The following is a 21,583-nucleotide window of genomic DNA, read 5'->3' as shown; positions in this document are numbered from 1 at the left end:
GACATGACATCAGAGAATGGTGGAAGCCTTCTCGGATGTATTTGTCCATAATGCCATATTCATAAGACTGGTTAAACCATAAGGAATGGAAATTATGTTATGCTAAAATGTATAGTGATGAGTATGACTCATCGTCTTTACAACCAGCAAATTCAATGCACAGGATGCAAGATTTCATACATGTGTGTGCAAACGTACATTCACCAAAAATGCAGATCCAATAGATATGTACCAAAAAATACTTTGCAGCAGAAATACAGTTATTAATCACATTGGGGGGACTTGATTCATCAGCCGTGGAGGCAGTTTAGAAGATGGACTCAATTTACTGCTAAAGCTGTTCTGAGCTCTGGGAGGCAGCCATCAATCTTTGGCTATCTTTAAAAGGAAGGCAGAGCAGAAGCATCAGTTTCAATCACCCATGAGACAGCCAGGAAGCTGCTAGCTAGCTTGTTTCTCCCCCCCTCCTCCCTCTCCTCCACCTCAAGGTGAAGTTTTCCTCCTCCGACGCAGAAGCCCCAGGGACGCATGTTATTAATGTGCTTTTAAAATAATAGTAATCTTCCCAAAAATACACACCGTACCTTGGTCTGCTCCCTAGCTGTTTGGCACCCTGTGTTCCCCATTAGCATGTTCAATTAACCCTCATTAATTGTGAGTCTTTAAGAATCTGGAGGACCTGGCACACATGTCGCCACGGGGAGCCATTTTGTAAACGAGCAGCCTAGGTGGTCATGTAAGGCAGTAACCTGCCCTGTCTAGAGGCCTGTAACTCAGGCCCTACAACCCTCTCTCAGCTAGTGAAGACTACACTGTTGTTCACCCCCCGGAGAGTTGGATAGGTCGCTAGCTGCAGCAGATGATTGTTCTGGCCCGGTAGAACCTGCTTCTGCAGAGTTGAGCTATAATCATACTTGTTCTTGTGCAGCACTGCCTCCGCCCTTACCCAGTGTCCCATGGGTCTATTACCACGGCGGGGGGCCAATGGTAATACTGCACTCTACATCACTCTTCTCTGCATGCACTTTAGGTGTTTTGTTTTTTGTCACGGGGGTGTAAGGCGATATAGTTGTCAGCATTGTTTAGTGGAATATAGAGGGTTTAAATGCCTCTGTGTTGTTTTCCAGCATTGCCTGCGCCCTGGTCGGTTCTTCTGGGCCACAATGCTTTTTACACAATAGGGCCAATGTTTCAACATCTGACATGACCTCCCACTAAACCTCTGGTACGACATCCAATAGGCTATAACCCCCCCTGTTAGCTTTTACTGCGGTAACTAAACTTGACAAATACCGTAGTTTGGGGTAAAGAGAGCAAACAAACAAAACCAAGAATGATAACATACAAATCTTGCCTCCACAGTCCTCCATGTCACTGATGGGACTTCATAACACACTGATATACTATAACCCTGTAAGACCCAGCTATAGGAAATTAGGAGGAGGCCTCTGATGCAGAAATTAACGTTTTTTTTTTTTTTACTTTTATTAACTTAACATTTATGAACTCATGAATTATGATCATTCATTTTTGAATTATGAACTCAGATCCCTTCCTGAATTTACAGAATGGAATTTGAATAATAATGTATTTATAAAATAAATAAATTAGAATTTCAGCACACATGATGGCACTTCACCTGCTTATTGTCTTGAACAAGGCTCATTTAACTGCTACTCCACCCACATGACTGCAGGCCAGACAGTGCTTCATGTACTGTAACATGACAATGGAATCCATTCCGTTACATCCCTTAGACTATTTCCTAGAGCGCTTACAGACTGACCACACAAACCCCACTGCAATACACACTTTAATACAGTCTGTGGCCCAGATTCCCCCAAATGGAATGGAATCAATTGGAGGTGGTTGGTGGTATTAGAGCAGGGAACGTGCCTTGGGTGATGTGCCTGAGCGGTAGGGCAGGAGAGGTCAGCGGTAGCAGCTGAACACACAGAATCCCAGGCTGTTTTTTCTTCCTCCAGTGATTCCTGTACACCAGCTCGCTGGCTTTCCCCTGACCTCTCATTACCCCATCATTATTTCTCTGGGCCTTAGAGGGTGGGGGCTGTCACAGACCCTGACGTGTGTGTGTGTGTGTGTGTGTGTGTGTGTGTGTGTGTGTGTGTGCGCGCGCGCGTGCGTGTGAGTGCACGCGCACATTCATGCGTTCGTGTGGGCGTGCGTGAGCGTGCATGTGTTCATGTAAGCAATCCCATTCTCCACCCCAGGTCTCTGATAGATTACAGACATTGTTCTAAAACCGCTCGCTCTATACGGTACGTATATATTGCTTTGTTCATCTCTCTCTACCTCAAACTCGCCTCTCAGCATTCTCACTAACATATTGTGATTCTCAGTCCAGTTATCCTTGATAGGCCTTTAATCAAAGAGGATATGGATTGTGTTGAATAGGAGTGATTAAAACACTCTGACACATCCCATTATGTCTCACACCAGTCTACAGAGAACATGGAGACAATCAAAGGGGTAACTGCTCAGAGCTGAAGAGCACATGGGGAGGGACGTGATTAGGGCTAAACTCATTGGGGATGCAGGGTCTAATCTCACTGTTGATTGCTCAGAACATATCTGATAGAATATGGTGTGATTAGGTTCTGATCAACAAGGTCAAATGGATACTCATAGTCATCTTGGAAAGTTCATGGAATACTGAACTTATCAGTTACTTTTAGCATAAGAGACACTGACACAGTATCATTATTACAAAGTTAGTGTGCGGCAGTATCTACAATACTGTACTGTATGTTGTATTGTATGGATAATTTGCTTGACATTGTGTCACATATGCACCTATCCTCTTGTGGCCTTGACACTATACCCCCCAGATTCTTCAAAGAGGTATTAAAAGTAATTGCCCCATGTCTTCTCTCCATTGTTAATGAGTCTCTGTCCTCCCAGATTATTTCAAACAAGCCTGTATTCAGCCCCTTCTGAAGAAACCTACTCTTGATCCAACACTCCCCCAAAATTATAGGCCAATCTCAAAACTACCCTTTGTCTCAAAATTAATTGAAAAGGCAGTTGCTAAACAACTTCTGGAAATAGTGGAAACAAATGACATTCTCGACCCATTTCAATCTGGGTTTCGTAGGCTGCAAAGCACTGGAACTGCTTTGTTGAAAGTCACTAACGACATTCTTATAATAATTTAATAATTTAATAATAATTTTTATTTTAATAATTTTGCCATTTAGCAGACGCTTTTATCCAAAGCGACTTACAATTACGAATTACAGGGACATTCCCCCTGGAGTAACTGAGGGCTAAGTGCCTTACCCAAGGGCACACTAGTAGTGGTGTGGCTTCAGGCGGGATTTGAACTCACAACCTTCCGATCACAAGTCCAACTCACTATCCACTAGACCACCACTACCCCCTGCCTTATGAATACAGACTCTGGTCATCACTCCATTCTAATGTTGTTGGATTTGTCTGCCGCCTTTGACACAGTTGATCAAACCATCCTGCTGGATAGACTAAAGCATTGGGTCGGCATAGATGGAACTGCCCTCAGATGGCTTTCCTCATATCTTACAGAGAGATCGTTTAGGGTGACTATTGATGATTTTGTCTCACCATCAACTCATATGCTGTGTGGGGTCCCACAAGGTTCAATCCTCGGTCCCATCTTGTTCAGTCTGTATATGCTCCCCCTTGGTCATATTATCTGTCAATATAAGACTGTATCCTACCATTGCTATGCAGATGACACCCAGATTTATGTTTCTTTTAAATCCGACAAGCTTAAAAATGAGGATACTCTACAGTGTTGTCTCACTGCTATTAAAGATTGGATGTCACAGAACTTTTTACGTCTAGATACCGACAAAACGGAACGTTTTTGGGCCAGACCAAACTGCAAAGATTATCAGTCCATATCTCGGGAACTTAGCAAAACATTTAAAACCTTCTGCTAGAAATCTTGGTGTTGTGTTTGACCAAAATCTGAACTTCGACCATCACATCAAGAAATTGGTTCAGTCTTGTTTTTTCCAACTCAGAAACATTGCCAAAATCAGATCAGCACTGCCAAAGAATATTATAGAGCAAATCATCCATGCTTTTATCTCGTCCCGTTTGGATTACTGTAACTACATTCTCCCCTGCTTAAGTGATTCCGCAATTGCTCGACTCCAACTAGTTCAGAACGGAGCTGCGAGGCTTTTGACATACACCAAACGAAGAGAGGATATTACCCCCATTCTAGCCCACTTACATTGGCTTCCCGTACGTTTTAGAATACAATTCAAAATCCTCCTGATCACCTTTAAGGCCCTCCATGGCATGGCACCCTCCTATATTTCCGATCTTTTAATACAATACATTGTGCCTAGATCTCTTAGATCGTCTGACCGACGGCTTTTAATTGTCCCACCGTCCAGGCTCAAAACAAATGGTGGCCGTGCTTTTACTGTTGTAGCTCCAACATTATGGAATCGCCTCCCCCTCACTGTCAGGTTAGCTGGGTCTGTACCACTTTTTAAAAAACTTTTAAAAACCCACTTATATAGGATGGCATTTTTTTTTAAAGTTATTTTCTCTTTTTACTTCTGATATTTGTATTGATTTTATCATTTTATAATTCGTTAATTTTATCATTTGTTTTATTACTTGTGTGAAGTGCTTGTTTATATTTTTATGAATTACGCTGACTGTTTATTTGCTGTGTTATGCAATATTCTACCAAATGTACTGTGAAGCACTTTGTGACTGCTGTCTTAATAAGTGCTATACAAATAAATAAAAGTAAAAAGTAAAGTAAAGTATGTGCATGAAATAACAGCACATGTAATACACTGAGCTACGGTACAGAATGTTTCATAACCACATACACCGGGAAATGAACAAAGTCAGAAGGGAATTATCCACACATACACCACATCACCACATAATCACACATTCACATTTTCTTTTTTTACTTTGGTATTGCTGTTTGATTCATATTTTGGCATTATTATTATTATTATTACTAGTTTGCCATCTCTCTTATGTACTTATGTTATTTTTCTGCATGTTATTTTTTGTGTTCTTTACAACATTCTTGGCGATTATTAGGTGGATGCGCCACATAAGCCTTTTGGGGTTTCTTGCCTCCTCCGGCACTGTTAATTTATTGTGTTCTCCGTCAACTATGTACCTTCGAAATGTGTGGGGAATAAAATTAAATAAACATAAACATAAAAAAAATTCCGGGCTGATTATCAGCGCTTACTCTGAGGAAAGAGAGGTCTCGGCTGCGGTCTATGCTGGTGATCTCCAGGTTCCCCATCACCACCTCACAGTTGTCGTAGTATTTACGCAGGGTGCGGTACTGCTGCTCCAGATCCGACAGGGTGCTCAGCTTGTTCTCCGTGCCGGCGCACACTGCAGAGAGAGGACAGGGACAGGAACGTTATTTAACATACTTTACAGCACACTGAACCAAGACCTGACATGATCAAAAGGAAGTCAGTGTGACCCCCCAAAAACCTACTGTACAGTATAATATGACGCCTGTCAAAACAGACATTGGTTAGTATAATTGGATTTGGTAACGGTCATCTAGATACATCATCACTTGATCAACAAATAGGGGTGTTGGGCTGAACGTCAGTGCCTGGTTAGTGAGCTGGGAACTACAGCTGTGCTGGCTGGTTCGCCCAGCCTGGCCTGACTAGTGAGGCAGTCCCTCAGGCACACAGGACATATGAGTCCCCTTTAGCTATTGCCCAGGCAACTCACTTGACAAGTAATTAAACTCAGCAATTTCCACTCATCAAACACCTCACCCCCACGACCGACACCAGCCATCTGCCCGATCAGCTGGTGCTGCCCGCCAGTTCACACACACACACACACACACACACACACACACACACACACACACACACACACACACACACACACACACACACACACACACCTCATCATTGCACAAGTATTGTATGAGCTTGACAAGGTACAGGTAAATGATTATAAATTATTAGGAAATGAACAAAATAGTGTTGCTTGTATTCAGCAGTATGATGGGGTGTGAAACAATCTTTTAATATTCACGTCAAAAACAAACAGAGACATGCACTGACTGTACCGCAGATACAGCCTTTGCCACGTTACCATTCAGTTCTAGCCATGCTGTCACAGTGGGTTTCTCTAGCCACTTCACAGTGTGTGACAGGGGTGACAGGTCCCTCACTGAGTCACACATGAACTGCCACCGCCATCAGAATACATACAGTAGGCTACCTCTGGAGCTTTCTTCAGACAGCTTTCCTCCATTACATGTACCTTTTTGAGATCCTGGCACATTTTGTCTCCTAAACTTCCCCTCACAGCTAACAATAAAGGCAACTGCTCTCAAACTCATATCTCCTTCCTGTATTAGCACTCTCAAGCCAAACTTTCATTCTATTTCCTATTTATTTCCCCTCCATTACCACTCTAAAACGGATGAAAAAAGACTTGCTTCAAGGCAACATGGGCTATAAAGACAAATGAGATCTTGTTCAAACAATTTCTCCTAATCTGATATTAGATTGCAAGAGGATCTTAGCTGCATACAGATCTTACCAGAGAGTAAATGTGAACAGACAGACAAGTAGTATGCAGCTCAGGTATGGTCTATGGTAGGGCTGGGTGTTTTCAATAACAGTTAGCATGAAATAGAGGGGGGGAGGGATCATAGGGTTTGCAGTAATAAACAGTTATTGCACCCTCGGGGCAACTGACATTACAGAAGCATTGTGGGATGTGCAGTCTCCACACACACACCCACACACACACACACACACACACACACACACACACACACACACACACACACACCCACACGCACGCACGCACGCACGCAAACACACACACACACACACACGCACGCACGCACGCACGCATGCACGCACGCAAACACACACACACACACACACACACACACACACACACACAATACAATTCTACTGCATCTCAACCTGCTTAATATCCCAATATCACAGAGGTAAAGAAAATGTTAAACGGCACTAAAGGTGTGTGCGTGCGTGCATGCGTGTGTGTGTGTGTGTGCACACGTGTGCATCTGGGCAGGGTGTACTGTATGATTGAAGTCCAGACATACAGCAGTATTCTATTCACTGCATGATGACCTCCATGAGACATGCTGACTGTTTGAACAGTACACTGCATAATGTAGCATGGTCAAATATCTACTGTTGGTATATATCATCTTATGTGACAGCAGCTAGTGAAACCAGGAACAAGTCGGCAACCAACCAAAATGTTCAGACATTTATTCAGAAACATTTAAATAAATGTTAACCACCTTAAATGCCAATCAATGACACACTCGCTAGTCAAGCCAAAACATTGCAATGCAATGGATTGGATGAGTATTCCCCACTAGGTAACACTCACCGTGAGGATTACTCACTGAATCCATTGCATTGCAATATTTTGGCTTGACTTGCGAGTGTGTCATTGATTTTCAGCAACGTTGCAGTGAGAGTAGAGGAACTCGCACACTGCATAAACTTTAAGGAAAACTCCTTAGACAGAGATTTCTTTATTTTGTCATGCTCTTACATAAAGTGCTAAGTGCTCAGGTGCAAAAAGTGCAAGGTGCAGGACAAACATTTCGGTCATACGACCATCAGACCATAACACTGCTGATGGTCGTATGACCGAAACGTTTGTCCCGTACCTTGCACTATTTGTCTAAGGAGTTTTCCTTAAAGTGTATGCAGTGTGCGAGTTCCTCTACTCTCACTGTCTCATTATTTTTCTAAACTACCGCACCTGCAACTATTCATTGGAAGAAACAGGACACAGCAAGGCGCAACAGTTTTCCCTGGACTCTTTTCAGCAACGTTGAAATGTATTTCTATTCTGAAAAATGTAAATACTTTTCAACGTGTATCCCAGTTTCACCAGCTGCTGTTGGTATATTGTACATTGTACATTGTTTAGTCTTCATCTCTGATAATCACTCAGCTAAGAAAATTACGCATGCAGTATAAAGCAATGGGTGGCCTTAAGTGTGTGGTGTCACCTGTATCTATAGATTGTTTCATGAATAATTGAATTGTCATATTTTTTGCAAGCACAGCTGACAGCTTTGAACAAAATAGGAATTTCTTCCCTTAAGCATTCATTCCCAGTGGTGAAAAATGTCACTGAGGCACATCACCTTCATTGCTATGGCTTTGTTCCCCTATTTGTCGACTGAGACTTGATTTCATTCCTTCTTGGGGATTTCCATTTAAAAAATGATGGATTGAGGCAATGCATCACAATTCAGCATTTCTTAATAGCCTATACTTACTTAATTGGAGAATTATAAGCTTAAAGTAAAATCCATGACCGTGACCCCTGTGAGTAATTTTTGCACTCGATCAAATTTCAGGACCCTCCTTTCATGACTTTTCCTAGATATGTGCATTCTACCACCCAGTATCCTTACATTTTCAAAATCACTTCAGGATAAGATAGTATAAAGCTGTTTTTCTGTGTAGGAGGCAGGCTAAAATGATTTATGATTATGACATCGAATTGAACATGGTCATACAGTATGTAAACAAACCCAGATGGCATTCAATGTCATATCTCTGAGATTCACTCACTGTCCTCTCAGCATTGCAGTACAGAGTGCGATCAATAGACAGGGGCAGAGCTACTGGGGATCACAGGCTGGCACTCGCCCCCCTTGTGATTTGATTGGCCCCTCGTGTGCCCCCCCAACGCCCATTGAGTGTTGAGTGCTGTAAAATCAGTAAAAACGTAGTGAACTATTCGAGAAGCGATCGGATTGACCATTTCAATCTTTGTGACTTGTACTTTAAAACAAGTTGCGTGTTATGAAAAAAAAACGAAAACCAGATATTGTTGACACAATAAGTTTCACTTTCACTTTTCGACCCCTTAGATTCTGCGGGTGGTTTGTGGTTTCACCAGCGGGCATCACAATTGGATTAACTATCGTCTGCCATAGGCTACTGGGTAAGTGATTACATGGCTTTGATTACATTGGCTTGTAAACAAACTTTCGTTTTAGGACATGTTCAAAAGCAAAGGCTGTGGGATAATCTAATTATGAGTAGTTGTGTGTTTTTAGCATGTTGATGTTTTATTAGCATGTTGTGATATGCTCAACATGCAGTTAGATGTTCATAGCGAAGTTGTTTTCAGCACTAGTCTGCTAGCAGCTGTTTTGTGTATGTTTTGATTCAGAGCTCTCCCGCAACGCTGCTAGATTCTCCTCTTCCTAAGGAACAATGGGATGTGTCATTTTTGATTGTACCCCCCCGGGAAGTTATGGTTTTGTCATGGAATTCAAAACTGAAAGTAACCGGGATGAATGACGGAGCTACGGATGAATGACTGGGGGTGCGTGTCTGTGAATGTGGTCGGCGATCAGGCAGTGGGAGTCAGGATGGTCCTTTTAAGCCCGGTACACACATAAAGGCCCGATTTTGGCCCGATTTTCCCCCTTCCGACCAAGGACAGCAAACGCCCGATTATCGGATGGCTCTAAAGATTATCCTACAAGATTATCCTGTGGTGTGAGGTGTGTTAAGAGTCCATTTCTCCCGACAATCTGCTCTGAAAATGGTCGGGCTGACAATCGTAAATATTAAACGTGTTCAATATTTACGACCAAAAATCCTCATGTGTGTGGGCAACTCCCGACTCCCGACAACTCCAGAGCAGGGTTGCCAGATTTTGGGTGGAATTAGCGGTTTTAGACTGTGGTTAGGCTGGAAAGTGTCAATCCGATCTGGCAACCCTGCTCCCGAGTCCGATTGTGATGTGGATGGAACGTAGCCAATCAAGAAGCGAGCTGACTTCTTCTTTTCGTTCTTCGGCACTTTATTTGCCCTGTCGCACATGGCTGCCTCGTACAGGTCAGGCAGGGTACTATGTTAGATCACGTTTGATCACGTGAGATTTCTGGCTTGGGGAACGAGACTCTAGACTGTCGTAACGACAGATCTTTATGTATGTGGTGTGCTGTATTGGGAATATCAGCGCACACCACACACAATACGATCAAAACTGTTCAATCCATGATTTAGAAAATCCTTATATGTGTACCAGGCTTTAGACAAGGGGCATATGTGTGTTATCGGTTTGAGATGTACCAACATTCAAATAAGCACATCTTCTTACGTAAATGTTATCTATTCTCAGATTTCAATGTATGACACATTTGAAAGCTTACAATCTGCACTTTCGTTGTTCTATGTTAACTGCTTAAATTGAAGTTACTTTGTTTGTAATTTTTCTCAAGGTAGTTTCAGAAAATATCAAATTTTAATTAAAAAAGAAAGTCAATATCGGCAGATATGTCTGTGATCTGAAAAATGTTCACAAATTGATCATCCTTATTAAAAAATAATAGTAATACATATTGCAATATCTATTAACTATCTGGCTGGATGCCAAATACATTTCGTTGTCACTGTATTGTGCTTTAAATAGTGTTATTCTTCCACAATACATTGCACCTGCTTAATATGACTTACTAACTTACTAATTGCACATGACATATGTTGATGATGATTTTAATGTTGGCAGTGCAAAATGAAAAGGTCATATGCACCTTGCTTACAAGGTGAAAGAGTTAATGTAGCCAACAAAAACACTATGAACTAGCCTAAATGTACTATTTAAGAAAAGTAATTGTTTCCACTTAGTAGTCTAAATGTTGAAGAGACAGGTGGGTGGCGGCCTTCATTTTTGATTTTGCTCGCTTTTGACTGGCCCCCCTATTTAAATGTCCCCCCCCCCCCCCCCTGTGTCCCCCCCTGAAAATGAACTGGCTACGTCCCTGATAATAGAAGTAAGCACCTTCACTGCTCTGTACAACTGTCATTCTAAAATCAAAGACGTTATATTCAAACATCTGCTGGCTCAGAGAATGTTGATTGTGAAAGCTGAGTAAACAGACAAATGTTCAACTTTTGATTTACCGCAAATAAAACTAAATTATGAAGAGAAATTCAATCTGCACTACACTCCCACTCGTCAGAGAAAATCTATGACACCGCTGATTGATTCATATTTTGCTCATGAACCCAATATTTCATTTCAGCCCTGCATTCCCTTGCGTGCCAAAACAAACGTGATTCACTTCCATCACCTAACCATAATATGATTAATTTAATCGGAGAAATAAAACACCTTCTCATGCAGACGCATGTAAACAAACTTCATCGTCAACCCATAATTCCTCTGCCCTTCTACTCTAAATTTGACAGCAACAGGATGGTTGTTAAACCTCTGATACAGTACATGCATTGTCTCACACAAAGTGTAAGGACTCTTATATCATACTCTTATATCATAACCTAAATAAAAAATAAATACAAAAAAAACATGCTACAAAATGCAGACCACAGTGTTTTCCACATAGTCACAGTCTGTGTTTCATATTGTGGAGAACACATTATAGTATGGCAACAACACAAGCAGGGAAAGTGAAGGGTAAAGCACTTTCAGGGAAGTGCAGGAGCTGCTTGGCTATTATCTTCAGATTACAAGTGGGGCCGATCTGCCCTCCTACGATGTCATAGTGAATAATCCCTGCTACTCTCTCTCTCTCTCTCTCTCTCTCTCTCTCTCTCTCTCTCTCTCTCTCTCTCTATGTATATATCTCTCTCTCTGTCTCTCTTTCTCTCTCTCTCTCTATCACTCTCTATCAGCCCTCTCCTCTTCTCCATCCTCCCTTCCTCAGCCTCTATCAGTCACACATCTTCCGAGAAGCAGATTAGTCCAGTGAAATGTTCCCCATGTGGTGGCATAGATCCTCAGTGTTCAGGAGGTGCACGCGGACAGGCCCCTAAAGCATCGGTCACTGTCACAGCACACTGATACCACAGGGGCTCCAGCCTGCCACCAACTGTAGATAGGTCTATCTATGTCCCCACAGCCAAACAAATCTAGAGTGTGTTAAATGCTAAATGTTTGAGAAACACCACAAACTGCTGCTGCATTTTCATCCATTTCATTTGATATTCTATAAATATCCTCTGTGGAAAAAATGTCCCTCCTTACATGTTCGCCCTCTCAAGTCAATTAATTTCATATTGCACAAAATGACTTCATCAATAGCGCCTGTGAGTTTATTGAACACCAATAAAGCGACGAGACAGACCAAGTGTCAGAGGCCTGTTGGCCCTCATAGTCATGCCAGAAAAGGTTAAACCAATAGCCAGTGACTCGCTGAATTAAATAAAGTTGCAAATGTCACTCCTCAAGTAAACATTGTCGATACCTCAGTTTGGGGTACGTGACTGGAGTTGGAAACGGAATTGGGCGCAGACCCTTCCTGCTTGCATGATGATCACTCCTCTATTGCCTCTGCCCTGGACGATCAAGGTGCTTGGGTAAGTATGAGTTACAGGATGGAGTGCCCTGTGCAATCATGCCCTAGATTAGTGTCCATCTGCTGAGCAGCTTATACCAATACCAATGAGAACAATAACGATTGTGTGAGTGTGTGTGTGTGTGTGTGAGTGTGTGTGTGTGTGTGTGTGTGTGAGTGTGTGTGTGTGTGTGTGTGCGCGCTTGATGACCGTGTGGTGGGGGGCACTGGCTGGGGGTCCATGTGGCCATTGTCACCACAACACCTGGAAATTGGCTGCCCGGTTCAATGACAGAAATCTATTCCTGGATGGAGCCCACAGAGCTCACAGAGTAACTAGCTTCTCAAAGCCACAAAACGAAGCCCAGAAAAAAGGCAAAGGCAAAGTATCGCCACCACAAGCAGCATTCACATGAAACTTAACGTACAGCTGCAGATCTGTGACCCGTGAGCAGTTGCGATGAGAGAAGATTTAAGAGAGAACTATTTGGCATAAAACACCTAAGAGGGAATCATTTGGTGAATACGTTTCTGTGCACAACCAATGTGAAATATACTGTAGGTAAAACGACGAAAATACTCTCACTCATAAATGAAAAGAGTTCTTCTATGTCAGGACTAATGCTACTATCGCATGTCAAGAAGAAGCGGTTTGGCTATTTACAGACAGGTGAGGGCCTGCTTCTGGATTTTCTCTCAGTATCTAATGGGTCAAAGCCCTTCAAGTGTGTCTCCCATAGATAGTTTTAAACTTGAGGGCTTGTGTAGAGAGCAGCCTGGGCAAGAAGCAGTAAGCAGGAGATGGTGGGTGGGGGATGTCAGGAAAATGCTATCAGAGCTGTCATGCCAAGAGATGAAAGGGGTAGGCTGTCTATTTTGGGAAGAGCAGGAGCAAGTGTTCTGAGTAGTACCCCACACACACACACACACACACACACACACACACACACACACACCATCACCCCGCCTATTGGGTCTCCCAGAGCCCACCACTGCCTGAGCTCTGGAGAGCATCACCATGGATACAGGTCAAGGGCTGAGTGCAGCACACTGGTATGAAGTTCTCTCTCTCTCTCTCTCTCTCTCTCTCTCTCTCTCTCTCTCTCTCTCTCTCTCTCTCTCTCTCTCTCTCTCTCTCTCTCTCTCTCTCTCTCTCTCTCTCTCTCTCTCTCTCTCTCTCTCTCTCTCTCTCTCTCTCTCTCTCTCTCTCTCTCTCTCTCTCTCTCTCTCTCTCTCTCTCTCTCTCTCTCTCTCTCTCTCTCTCTCTCTCTCTCTCTCTCTCTACGACCTCTTGGGCTCCGGGACCTTTGGCCATGCGCCAGGGCTGATCCCAGCCTTCAATGTTCAGCTTAGAACCAGCCAGGTCAATGATGAGCGAGCAGACCACTGTATACACCTTATTACCCATAATCCCCCCTTCTCTCTTAGACTGACCGAGCTGCTGACACTGGGTTAAAGAAAGCCTTTTCTCTAAGCAACCCAGAGAATGTGGCAGGTCAGAAGTCACTTATCCTGAGCTTCCACTGATCCTCTCAAGAATTCAGAGGGACTTTGCTGTGAGTTTATCAACACAGAGCCCCAAATGGATTACTACAATATGAATGGGAGTCGTATCGAAGCTTTTATCGAAGCTTTCACCATGTCAGATTAGGCAATCATAGTGCCATAAATTATTGCCGTGTCTTAGCCGGGAGAGTGGCAACACGACAAGTATGACCACGACCGATCATCGTATGCTGCCTTTCACGACCTTCCGCGAGTTCATAGTTACTGGCGAGTGTTGTTCCACCTGTTGCACCTGACAGCAGCATCCCTCCTTCTCTTCACCTTGTTCACATAAGAGAACACTCTGCGTCCTATTGGTCGACGTCAAGGAACACATTGTAGGAGTTGTCAAACTAGGCAAAACATTAAATTTTTTATTTTGACACGCTACAGTTTTTGTGGGGGTGTCGTGGGGCGTCCCAGACGCCAGATCTCTGATCTTCGTTATGTCACACTACAAGGGGTAAAGACGCCTGTTCGCCGTTCCCGATGTTCATATTCGGGCCCGACGGTGGAATTTTGTCTGCGAAATCGTGTCAAAATCTGGCTGAATTTGTGTAGTCTGATCCCGGCATAAAACTGAGTGTGACCTTGCTGAGTGTAGGCAGGTCTCTATGGCGGCCCCAGGTGTTCTGTTTGCCAGCACACTGATGAGTGTCAGAGGCAGCAGGCCGGCCCTGAGAAGGTGGTGTCGTCTCTCTCACGCACACACACACACACACGCATGCATGCACACGCACACACACACACACACACACACACACACACACACACAGTGAAAACTGTGAAAAAACTAAAACAACACTAGTCACTTTTATTATGACGGGATCAAGTTTGACAGCCAACTATCTGCATTATCATGTCAGCGTATCATGTCAGCCTGCGTGTCTCCATTGACATTTGACTTTACGAGCGTATAGAGTCAATATTCATTCGAGACTATGCGACAACGGACATTTACAGTATGAAATATCAGTGTGTATCAGTGCATATTGTGTGTAAAATGCCAGGCCTACACGTTGAGTACTTATAAAGCAAGCTCTACCATATAATAATCCACAGTCTCAGAAACGTCCTCCATGACCTTGGTAGAGTGTTACCTGTAGAAGAGCCAGCAAAGGGAGTGACGGGAGGTAAAGGCAGGATTATATCATGTGATATTTAAAACGCCATCATCCCAGCCCCCGGGGGAGGCTTAGTCCACCTCACACCCTGCATGGAGCCCAGAGATATCACAGCCAGCATTTAGAGTCCTGCCAGGGGGACGGGGCGGCTCCTTTTAGGCAAAGCTGTGTGTGTGTGTGTGTGTGTGTGTGTGTGTGTGTGTGTCTGTGTGTGTGTGTGTGTGTGTGTGTGTGTGTGTGTGCAAACGGCTTCAAGCAAACCTGGAAACCCTGCTCCAGACATCCTGTACACCTCTAAACCCCTCGGTACGGAGACAAACCCCAGAGCAGAACACGGCATATTCCTATCGCCGTCTCCACACCGCCACAGGTCTCATAAATCCACTCTCACTGCCACACCACTGATCTGGCTATAAATCACACCGCGGCTTGATAGCAAAAATATTTACGGTGTGTGCACCTTCACTTACCGCTAAACTTGTGACCTTCTCCTCTCTACTTACATCATACTGCTGCCCTTATGGAAGCTATTGTTCTTCATATGGTCCAATCACAAAGCCCTGTCACAGGGGCTCATATAGAAGGAGCGTTCATACTCTATGTCATATCATTCTGAAACCAAACTGATGTCACGATGTTCTGATGTCTTTTCTTTGCTTTCTCTCTCCCCCTCCCCCCCCCCTCTCCCCCTCCCACCCCCCTCTATCTCTCTCTCTCTCTCTTCTCTCTCTCTCTCTTTTTCTCTCTTCTATTAATTTTCAGGGCCAGGAGATGCACCTGAAAAGATGCACCAACACCCCGCCCCCCTCTCTCCCTCTCTCTCTCTCTCTCTCCCCCCCCCCATCTCTCTCTCCCTCCTCTCTCTCCCCCCCCCCCCCCCCCCATCTCTCTCTCTCTCCTCTCTCTCTCTCTCCCAGCTGCGGGTCACGTGGCAGCCTACAGCCCCGGTGTGCTGAAACCTCTTCTGATGGTTTTTACACCACGTTTACAACGCCTGAGTTCCCGCCATCAATTACACCGGAGGGGTGGTCAAAGTGTCGCAGTGTATCCTTCATGCTCGGAGCTCGCCGTGTCCCCCTTGTGTGGTCCCCTCCATGAATCTTAATCTCGTATCCAAACAGTCGCCATCAATTATGCTGGCTGCCGCTACTGACTCCGCCCCCGCCTCCATGTTAAAAAAGGGCTCTCTTCCTGCCGTCTGTGTGTGGATGGAATTGCCTCGTCCATTTTCAGACAACATGATTTCTCAAGGGCCTCACCACGCACGGCGGCTATTGCATTGTGCAAAGCCACAGGTGGAAAGCATATTCGTGCGTGCGCGCGTGTGTGTGTGTGTGTGTAACTAATGGCTCGTCCCAGTCAACGTCCTCTGGAGTGAAAGCACTGGTCTGCCAGATCCACATCACAGCCAAGAGAACAGCGTTCAAAGGGTTTAAGAGAGACGGCGAAGCTCTTTACCAGAGTTTTTTTTTGCAGCATCGATTTGTAGTTCCGTCAGCTACTGCTCTTTTCTTTTGTTGATATGAAATGTGTGAATACTAATAGGTTGTATTGACCTGTAGAGCCGAACCCACTCCTAGCAACAAACCCATGATTAAATCAATCTCTCTTGTAACTCAAGTCTGTATGCTCTGAGTCTACACGGATACTACACGGTACCAGACATAGGAATCTTCCCCCTTTCAAAAATGTCGTTTTAACACGACTAGCCAGTGACACATTCAGCAGCACACCCTCACACATAACACTGACGTCCATTAAAGCGTCGGGCATATGGCGGGAGGCGGCAGCGCCACCTCACTCTTGTGTTTATTAAATGCGCGAGCTGTCCCTGCGAGGGGAGAGAGGGCTTCTCAGCAGATGTCTTAATGGAAGCCTGATGGCATCTCTGTCCCTCGTCTCTTCCGTCTAGAGTATATATGAGCCGGTGAAGGGGGAGGCCGTCTGTTCTTCTCTGTGACGCGACACTGCTGTCTCTCGTGGGCCGTTATATCACCGGAAACTGGTTGTGACTTGTTGACTACCGTCGTCCTTCCATCCCCCCGGGCCCCTCTCTGTCCTACTTTTATTTGCGTAGAGGGGGCCGCTCCGTTGATCACGCCTCGGATCGATTATCATTTGTTTTAATGCTGAGCAGTGTAAATAGCGAGGCTGGTGACATTTAAGGAGATATACTGTAGAGTATCACACGCGCAATGCAATCAGGGGGAATAAGCAGAGAGAATTAGTAGGACTGTAATGTAAAGTGTTTGTCTTTATTAGAGGAGAGTGCAAATCTGGTAATATAATACTGCGCTTGACAATAAATTGTGAGGTGGTGTTTGGATACCGGGAGTGTGTGTGTGTGTGTGTGTGTGTGTGTGTGTGTGTGTGTGTTTGTGTCTGTGTCTGTGTGTGTGTGTGTGTGTGTGTGTGTGTGTGTGTGTGTGTGTGCGTGTGTGTGTCTGTGTCTGTGTCTGTGTCTGTGTGTGTGTGTGTGTGTATGTGTGCGTGTGTGTTTGTGTCTGTGTCTGTGTGTGTGTGTGTGTGTGTGTGTGTGTCTGTGTCTGTGTCTGTGTGTGTGTGTGTGTGTATGTGTGTGTATGTGTGTGTGTGTGTATGGTGGGTGGGGGGTGATGATGAAGTGCTGGGCTGCAGGGGGAATGGACCGGAGAGAACTCTCTGAAATAAGTCTCTGATGAGAGATCTTCTGTGTATAGTTCTGTATAGTACTGTTCATTTCTTTACTTCAAGTGAAATCTTCAAAGCTCACTGAGACCATGGCATTACTCAAGCACATACTGTATAACACAGACAAAAAATAAAAGAGGCAGCGCCATTAAAAAAGCCAGTGGTCGAGCACAAAGGCCTACAGTGCACACATATTTATGCCCATGTCTGCATGGGTTTGAGTCAGCTGCTGATCCCTGCTGATACACCCTCTCATCCTTGCTTAGAATCATCCTTAATGAAAGGCAACAGGAGACTCCATCTGTTTCCCAAAGTATCACACCTCTGTTAAAATAATCATTGCAGCAAAACATTGAACTGGGTCAATTATAATAAGAGCTCTGGTATGAAAGGGTGTTGATGAACGCTTACTTTGTGCTCTAATGATAGAGCCCTAAGCATAAACACCACCGTCCAATGAACTCAAGCACGACAGCCCACTTCCCATGTCCACCGCCTTTTTTTTTTGCATGCTGGGGGTGTTTGTTAATAAAACATAGCAAGGAAATACATCTTTGTTAAAGGTACGTCTGGGTGGTTCTTGAATTATTCATTAATTGTGTTGCCGTGTTGTTGTGTAATTGTTTACCATGGTCCGGAGTTGCGAATGGCTGAGTGCTCATTTTCTCTACATGGACAGATTATTTTGTTTTCCTTCCCCCTAGTGAGGCTATCCCGATATATATATTCCACAGCGACGTGCACGGCTTATTGAACATCAGCATGTAATTATCTTTGATGGTCTAACTTTCTCCCAGCTGATAATACTCCAACACTGCCCCAGTGTCCTGCAGAGGGCGTTTAGGATGCCTCCACTACCAAGGTGCAATGCTGGGAGATCTTTAGTACCCCAGAGAGACTTGATTGACACTTGCTATGACTGCGGCTATAAAACAGTACGCCTGCCATCAAATAGGATTGTAAAACGTAAATTGTTAAAGTAGCCGTAGTGGATACTGTGATTAAAATACCAACAAAATTCAGAGCTCCTATCCAAAGATCATTACTCAACGAGAGAATGTGCCATTGAAAAGGGCGTGGGGGGTGGGGGGGGGAGACACCACTCCCCTCACCTCCATTTACTAGCATCAACCCCCCCCCTCACACCTTCTCCCCAACGGAGAAGGAGCCTGGGCACGCCTGCCCTGCTGATGTACGTCTCCATGTGTGTGCTCTCCTCCAGGGAGCAGGCATGTTCCACCCACCCATGAGGCCAGAGGCCCAGAAACCCAGGGCCCCGGAGCTAGAGAGAGAAAGAGAGAGTGAGAGAGAGAGAGAGACAGAGACAGAGACAGAGAGAGAGAGAGAGAGACAGAGACAGAGAGAGAGAGAGTGAGAGAGAGAGAGAGAAAGAGAGAGTGAGAGAGAGAGAAAGAGAGAGAGAGAGAGAGAGGGAGAGAGAGAGAGAAAGAGAGAGTGAGAGCGAGAGAGAAAGAGAGAGTGAGAGAGAGAGAGAGAGAGACAGAGACAGAGAGAGAGACAGACAGAGAGAGAGGGGAATAGCTGTATGTTCCTTATCCAAGCTCTCCTCTCAGAGATCAATAAACAGCTCTGTGTGTGAGAGGAAGGAGATCAAGAGTATCGGTGATGTTGTCAGGTCTGAACGCCTCTTTACATCTTGTTCACCTGTGGGGTGAGGCTAACCTTGGCGTTGATTCCGACCCTGACTAATTAAGTCTTGTAACACTTATCTGTTGTTAGCACTGCGGCTATCAATCCAACATTGCTTTTCCCATTAGGAAATAAAGATACGAAAAAGAGACCAGTGGGGTCAGCCTGAAGGAGAGGTACAGTATGCTAGGAAGGGTTAGTTGGGGACAGTTGGATGCTGACCTGGGCTCCCACCCACTGAGCCACGGGAGATCGACTCGCAGGGAGGGTGGGTGCCCATTAGAAAAGACACCGGTTCCAGGAAAGAGACTGTCCAGGGGTGGCAGCAGGGGAGTTTAATGATCAGTGACCCCCTCCCTGTTAACAGGCTATTAACCTATGGCAGTGAGCAGAGAGTAGAGGAGAGAGAGAGAGAGAGAGAGAGAGAGGGAGCTATGGGCCACCGGGGGGAGAACGAGTGGAACACTTTTAATCTCGGTGCAGTTCATTCCTGCAGCAACACGGTTAGACACCTCCACCCCCCTGCCCCTTATCCTCCAATGGGACAGAAGCCAAGACTGTGCTACAATGCCTCCCTCCTGCCTCTGCACTGAAAGGTAGACACAGTGCTCCAACAAGTGCCCCTATGAAATAACAGCATGTCTACAAGGTTGTAAAAAAGCATGTGCACTCAATTTGGAAGAACTACAGTATGAGCATTGACCAGGGCCAAGTTATATCACACACACACACACACACACACACACACACACACACACACACACACACGTACATCCACATACATCCACAATCACAATCACACAGACATAATGGTTGAGGATGAAGGGGGGCAACCTGCCGATCCGATAATTGCAATATCTCCCTCGGCTGATGGTAGTTATGTTCCCTGACACAGAATTAGGTGCTAATGAAAAACAAGTCACAATGAATTAAGCTCAAAAGCCTCCCCCCTCCCCATCTGTTGGGGGGTAGCTAATGAAGTGGTTGGCAGAGTGGGGAGATGACTTGGGCAAGGTGTAGGATACTGGAGATGGAGTTTGGAGAATGGAGAAAGGGGGTGCCAAGTGCCACCTGTCCCAATGTCCTCTACTACAGCAACAGAGTCACATTATAACTGTAGTTTCGATGGACACTACAGAATGCAGTAACAGGTTTTTTTATAAACCCACCAGACACACACACGCGGGAGAGCAAATTGAGTAAAAGTCATTGACTACCCACTTACGGTATTGATGGTTATCAATGATCAGTTTACCACTGGCCTTTACTCACACACACACACACACACGCCCACACACACGCCCACACGCCCACCCACACACACACACACACACACACACACACACACACACACACACACACACACACACACACCCACCCACCCACCCACACACACACCCACCCACCCACACACACACACACACACACCCACCCACCCACCCACCCACCCACACACACACACACACACACACACACACACACACAGTGGCCTACATAATACACACATGGGAGGAGATTTTAAAAGGACGCTCATTGAAAACAAGGTCTAAGTAGACTGAGAAAAAAACGATGTAGTGGTTCCAAAATAACACACCTAAGTTCCCATTAAATACATGGTTGCTATATTATTTTTAAAAATACACGAAATAAGTATACTGAAGTAGGCTATACCTTTTCTTTTTGCTTGGGTTGTCAGAACTGTGGACGGTATTGACACTGCGTGTGGACTCATGGTTAGGTTTAGCCTGCCCCCACCCCTAATCCCTGCTGACACTCTCACCTGCTAATCATTCTGATGATGGAACCAAACGTGACACACACATCCTCATCTGCTGGTCCAGACAGAACCAACCCTGGACTGACAAACTCATCCCTCCCCACCCCACATCACACTGACCCCAGCCTCCAGCCCAGCTCGCCCTCTAATGACAGATACACAGATCAAGATCACAGATCTCTGCGTTATCATACTAGGAGTTTGGCAGAGATTACATAAGAGTCCCAACCATATATATATATATATATATATATATATATATATATATATATATATATATATACTGTATATTAACAAACAAACAAAACATCTTCCGTTTTCTAGCATTATGACAGCCAATGGCCCCTGGCCTGTGCAGAGATTACTTTTCTCGGGATGACTGATGGATAGATGATTCACTTAGACAAAACTATTTGTTGTAAGTCGCTTTGGATAAAGGCGTCTGCTAAACGCCAAAAATGT

General features: G+C 44.7%; 1 protein-coding gene across 1 annotated transcript in view; it reads right to left on the bottom strand.

The window, feature by feature from the left end:
- Positions 1 to 21,583, bottom strand: part of erbb4b (erb-b2 receptor tyrosine kinase 4b) — a gene marked incomplete at both ends in the record, with an annotated part of 209,701 nt that overhangs the window by 105,650 nt on the left and 82,468 nt on the right. The window contains one exon of the mRNA XM_080535447.1: positions 5,237 to 5,388. Within this exon, the coding sequence (XP_080391573.1) occupies positions 5,237 to 5,388 (152 nt within the window). The remainder of the gene's footprint in view (positions 1 to 5,236; positions 5,389 to 21,583) is intronic.

The sequence above is a fragment of the Nansenia antarctica genome (assembly GCF_963989245.1).
Source record: "Nansenia antarctica genome assembly, chromosome: 7".
NCBI classification, from domain to species: Eukaryota; Metazoa; Chordata; class Actinopteri; order Argentiniformes; family Microstomatidae; genus Nansenia; species Nansenia antarctica.
Note: the sequence above shows the minus strand (reverse complement) of the source record. Positions and strands in the feature narration are given on the sequence as shown.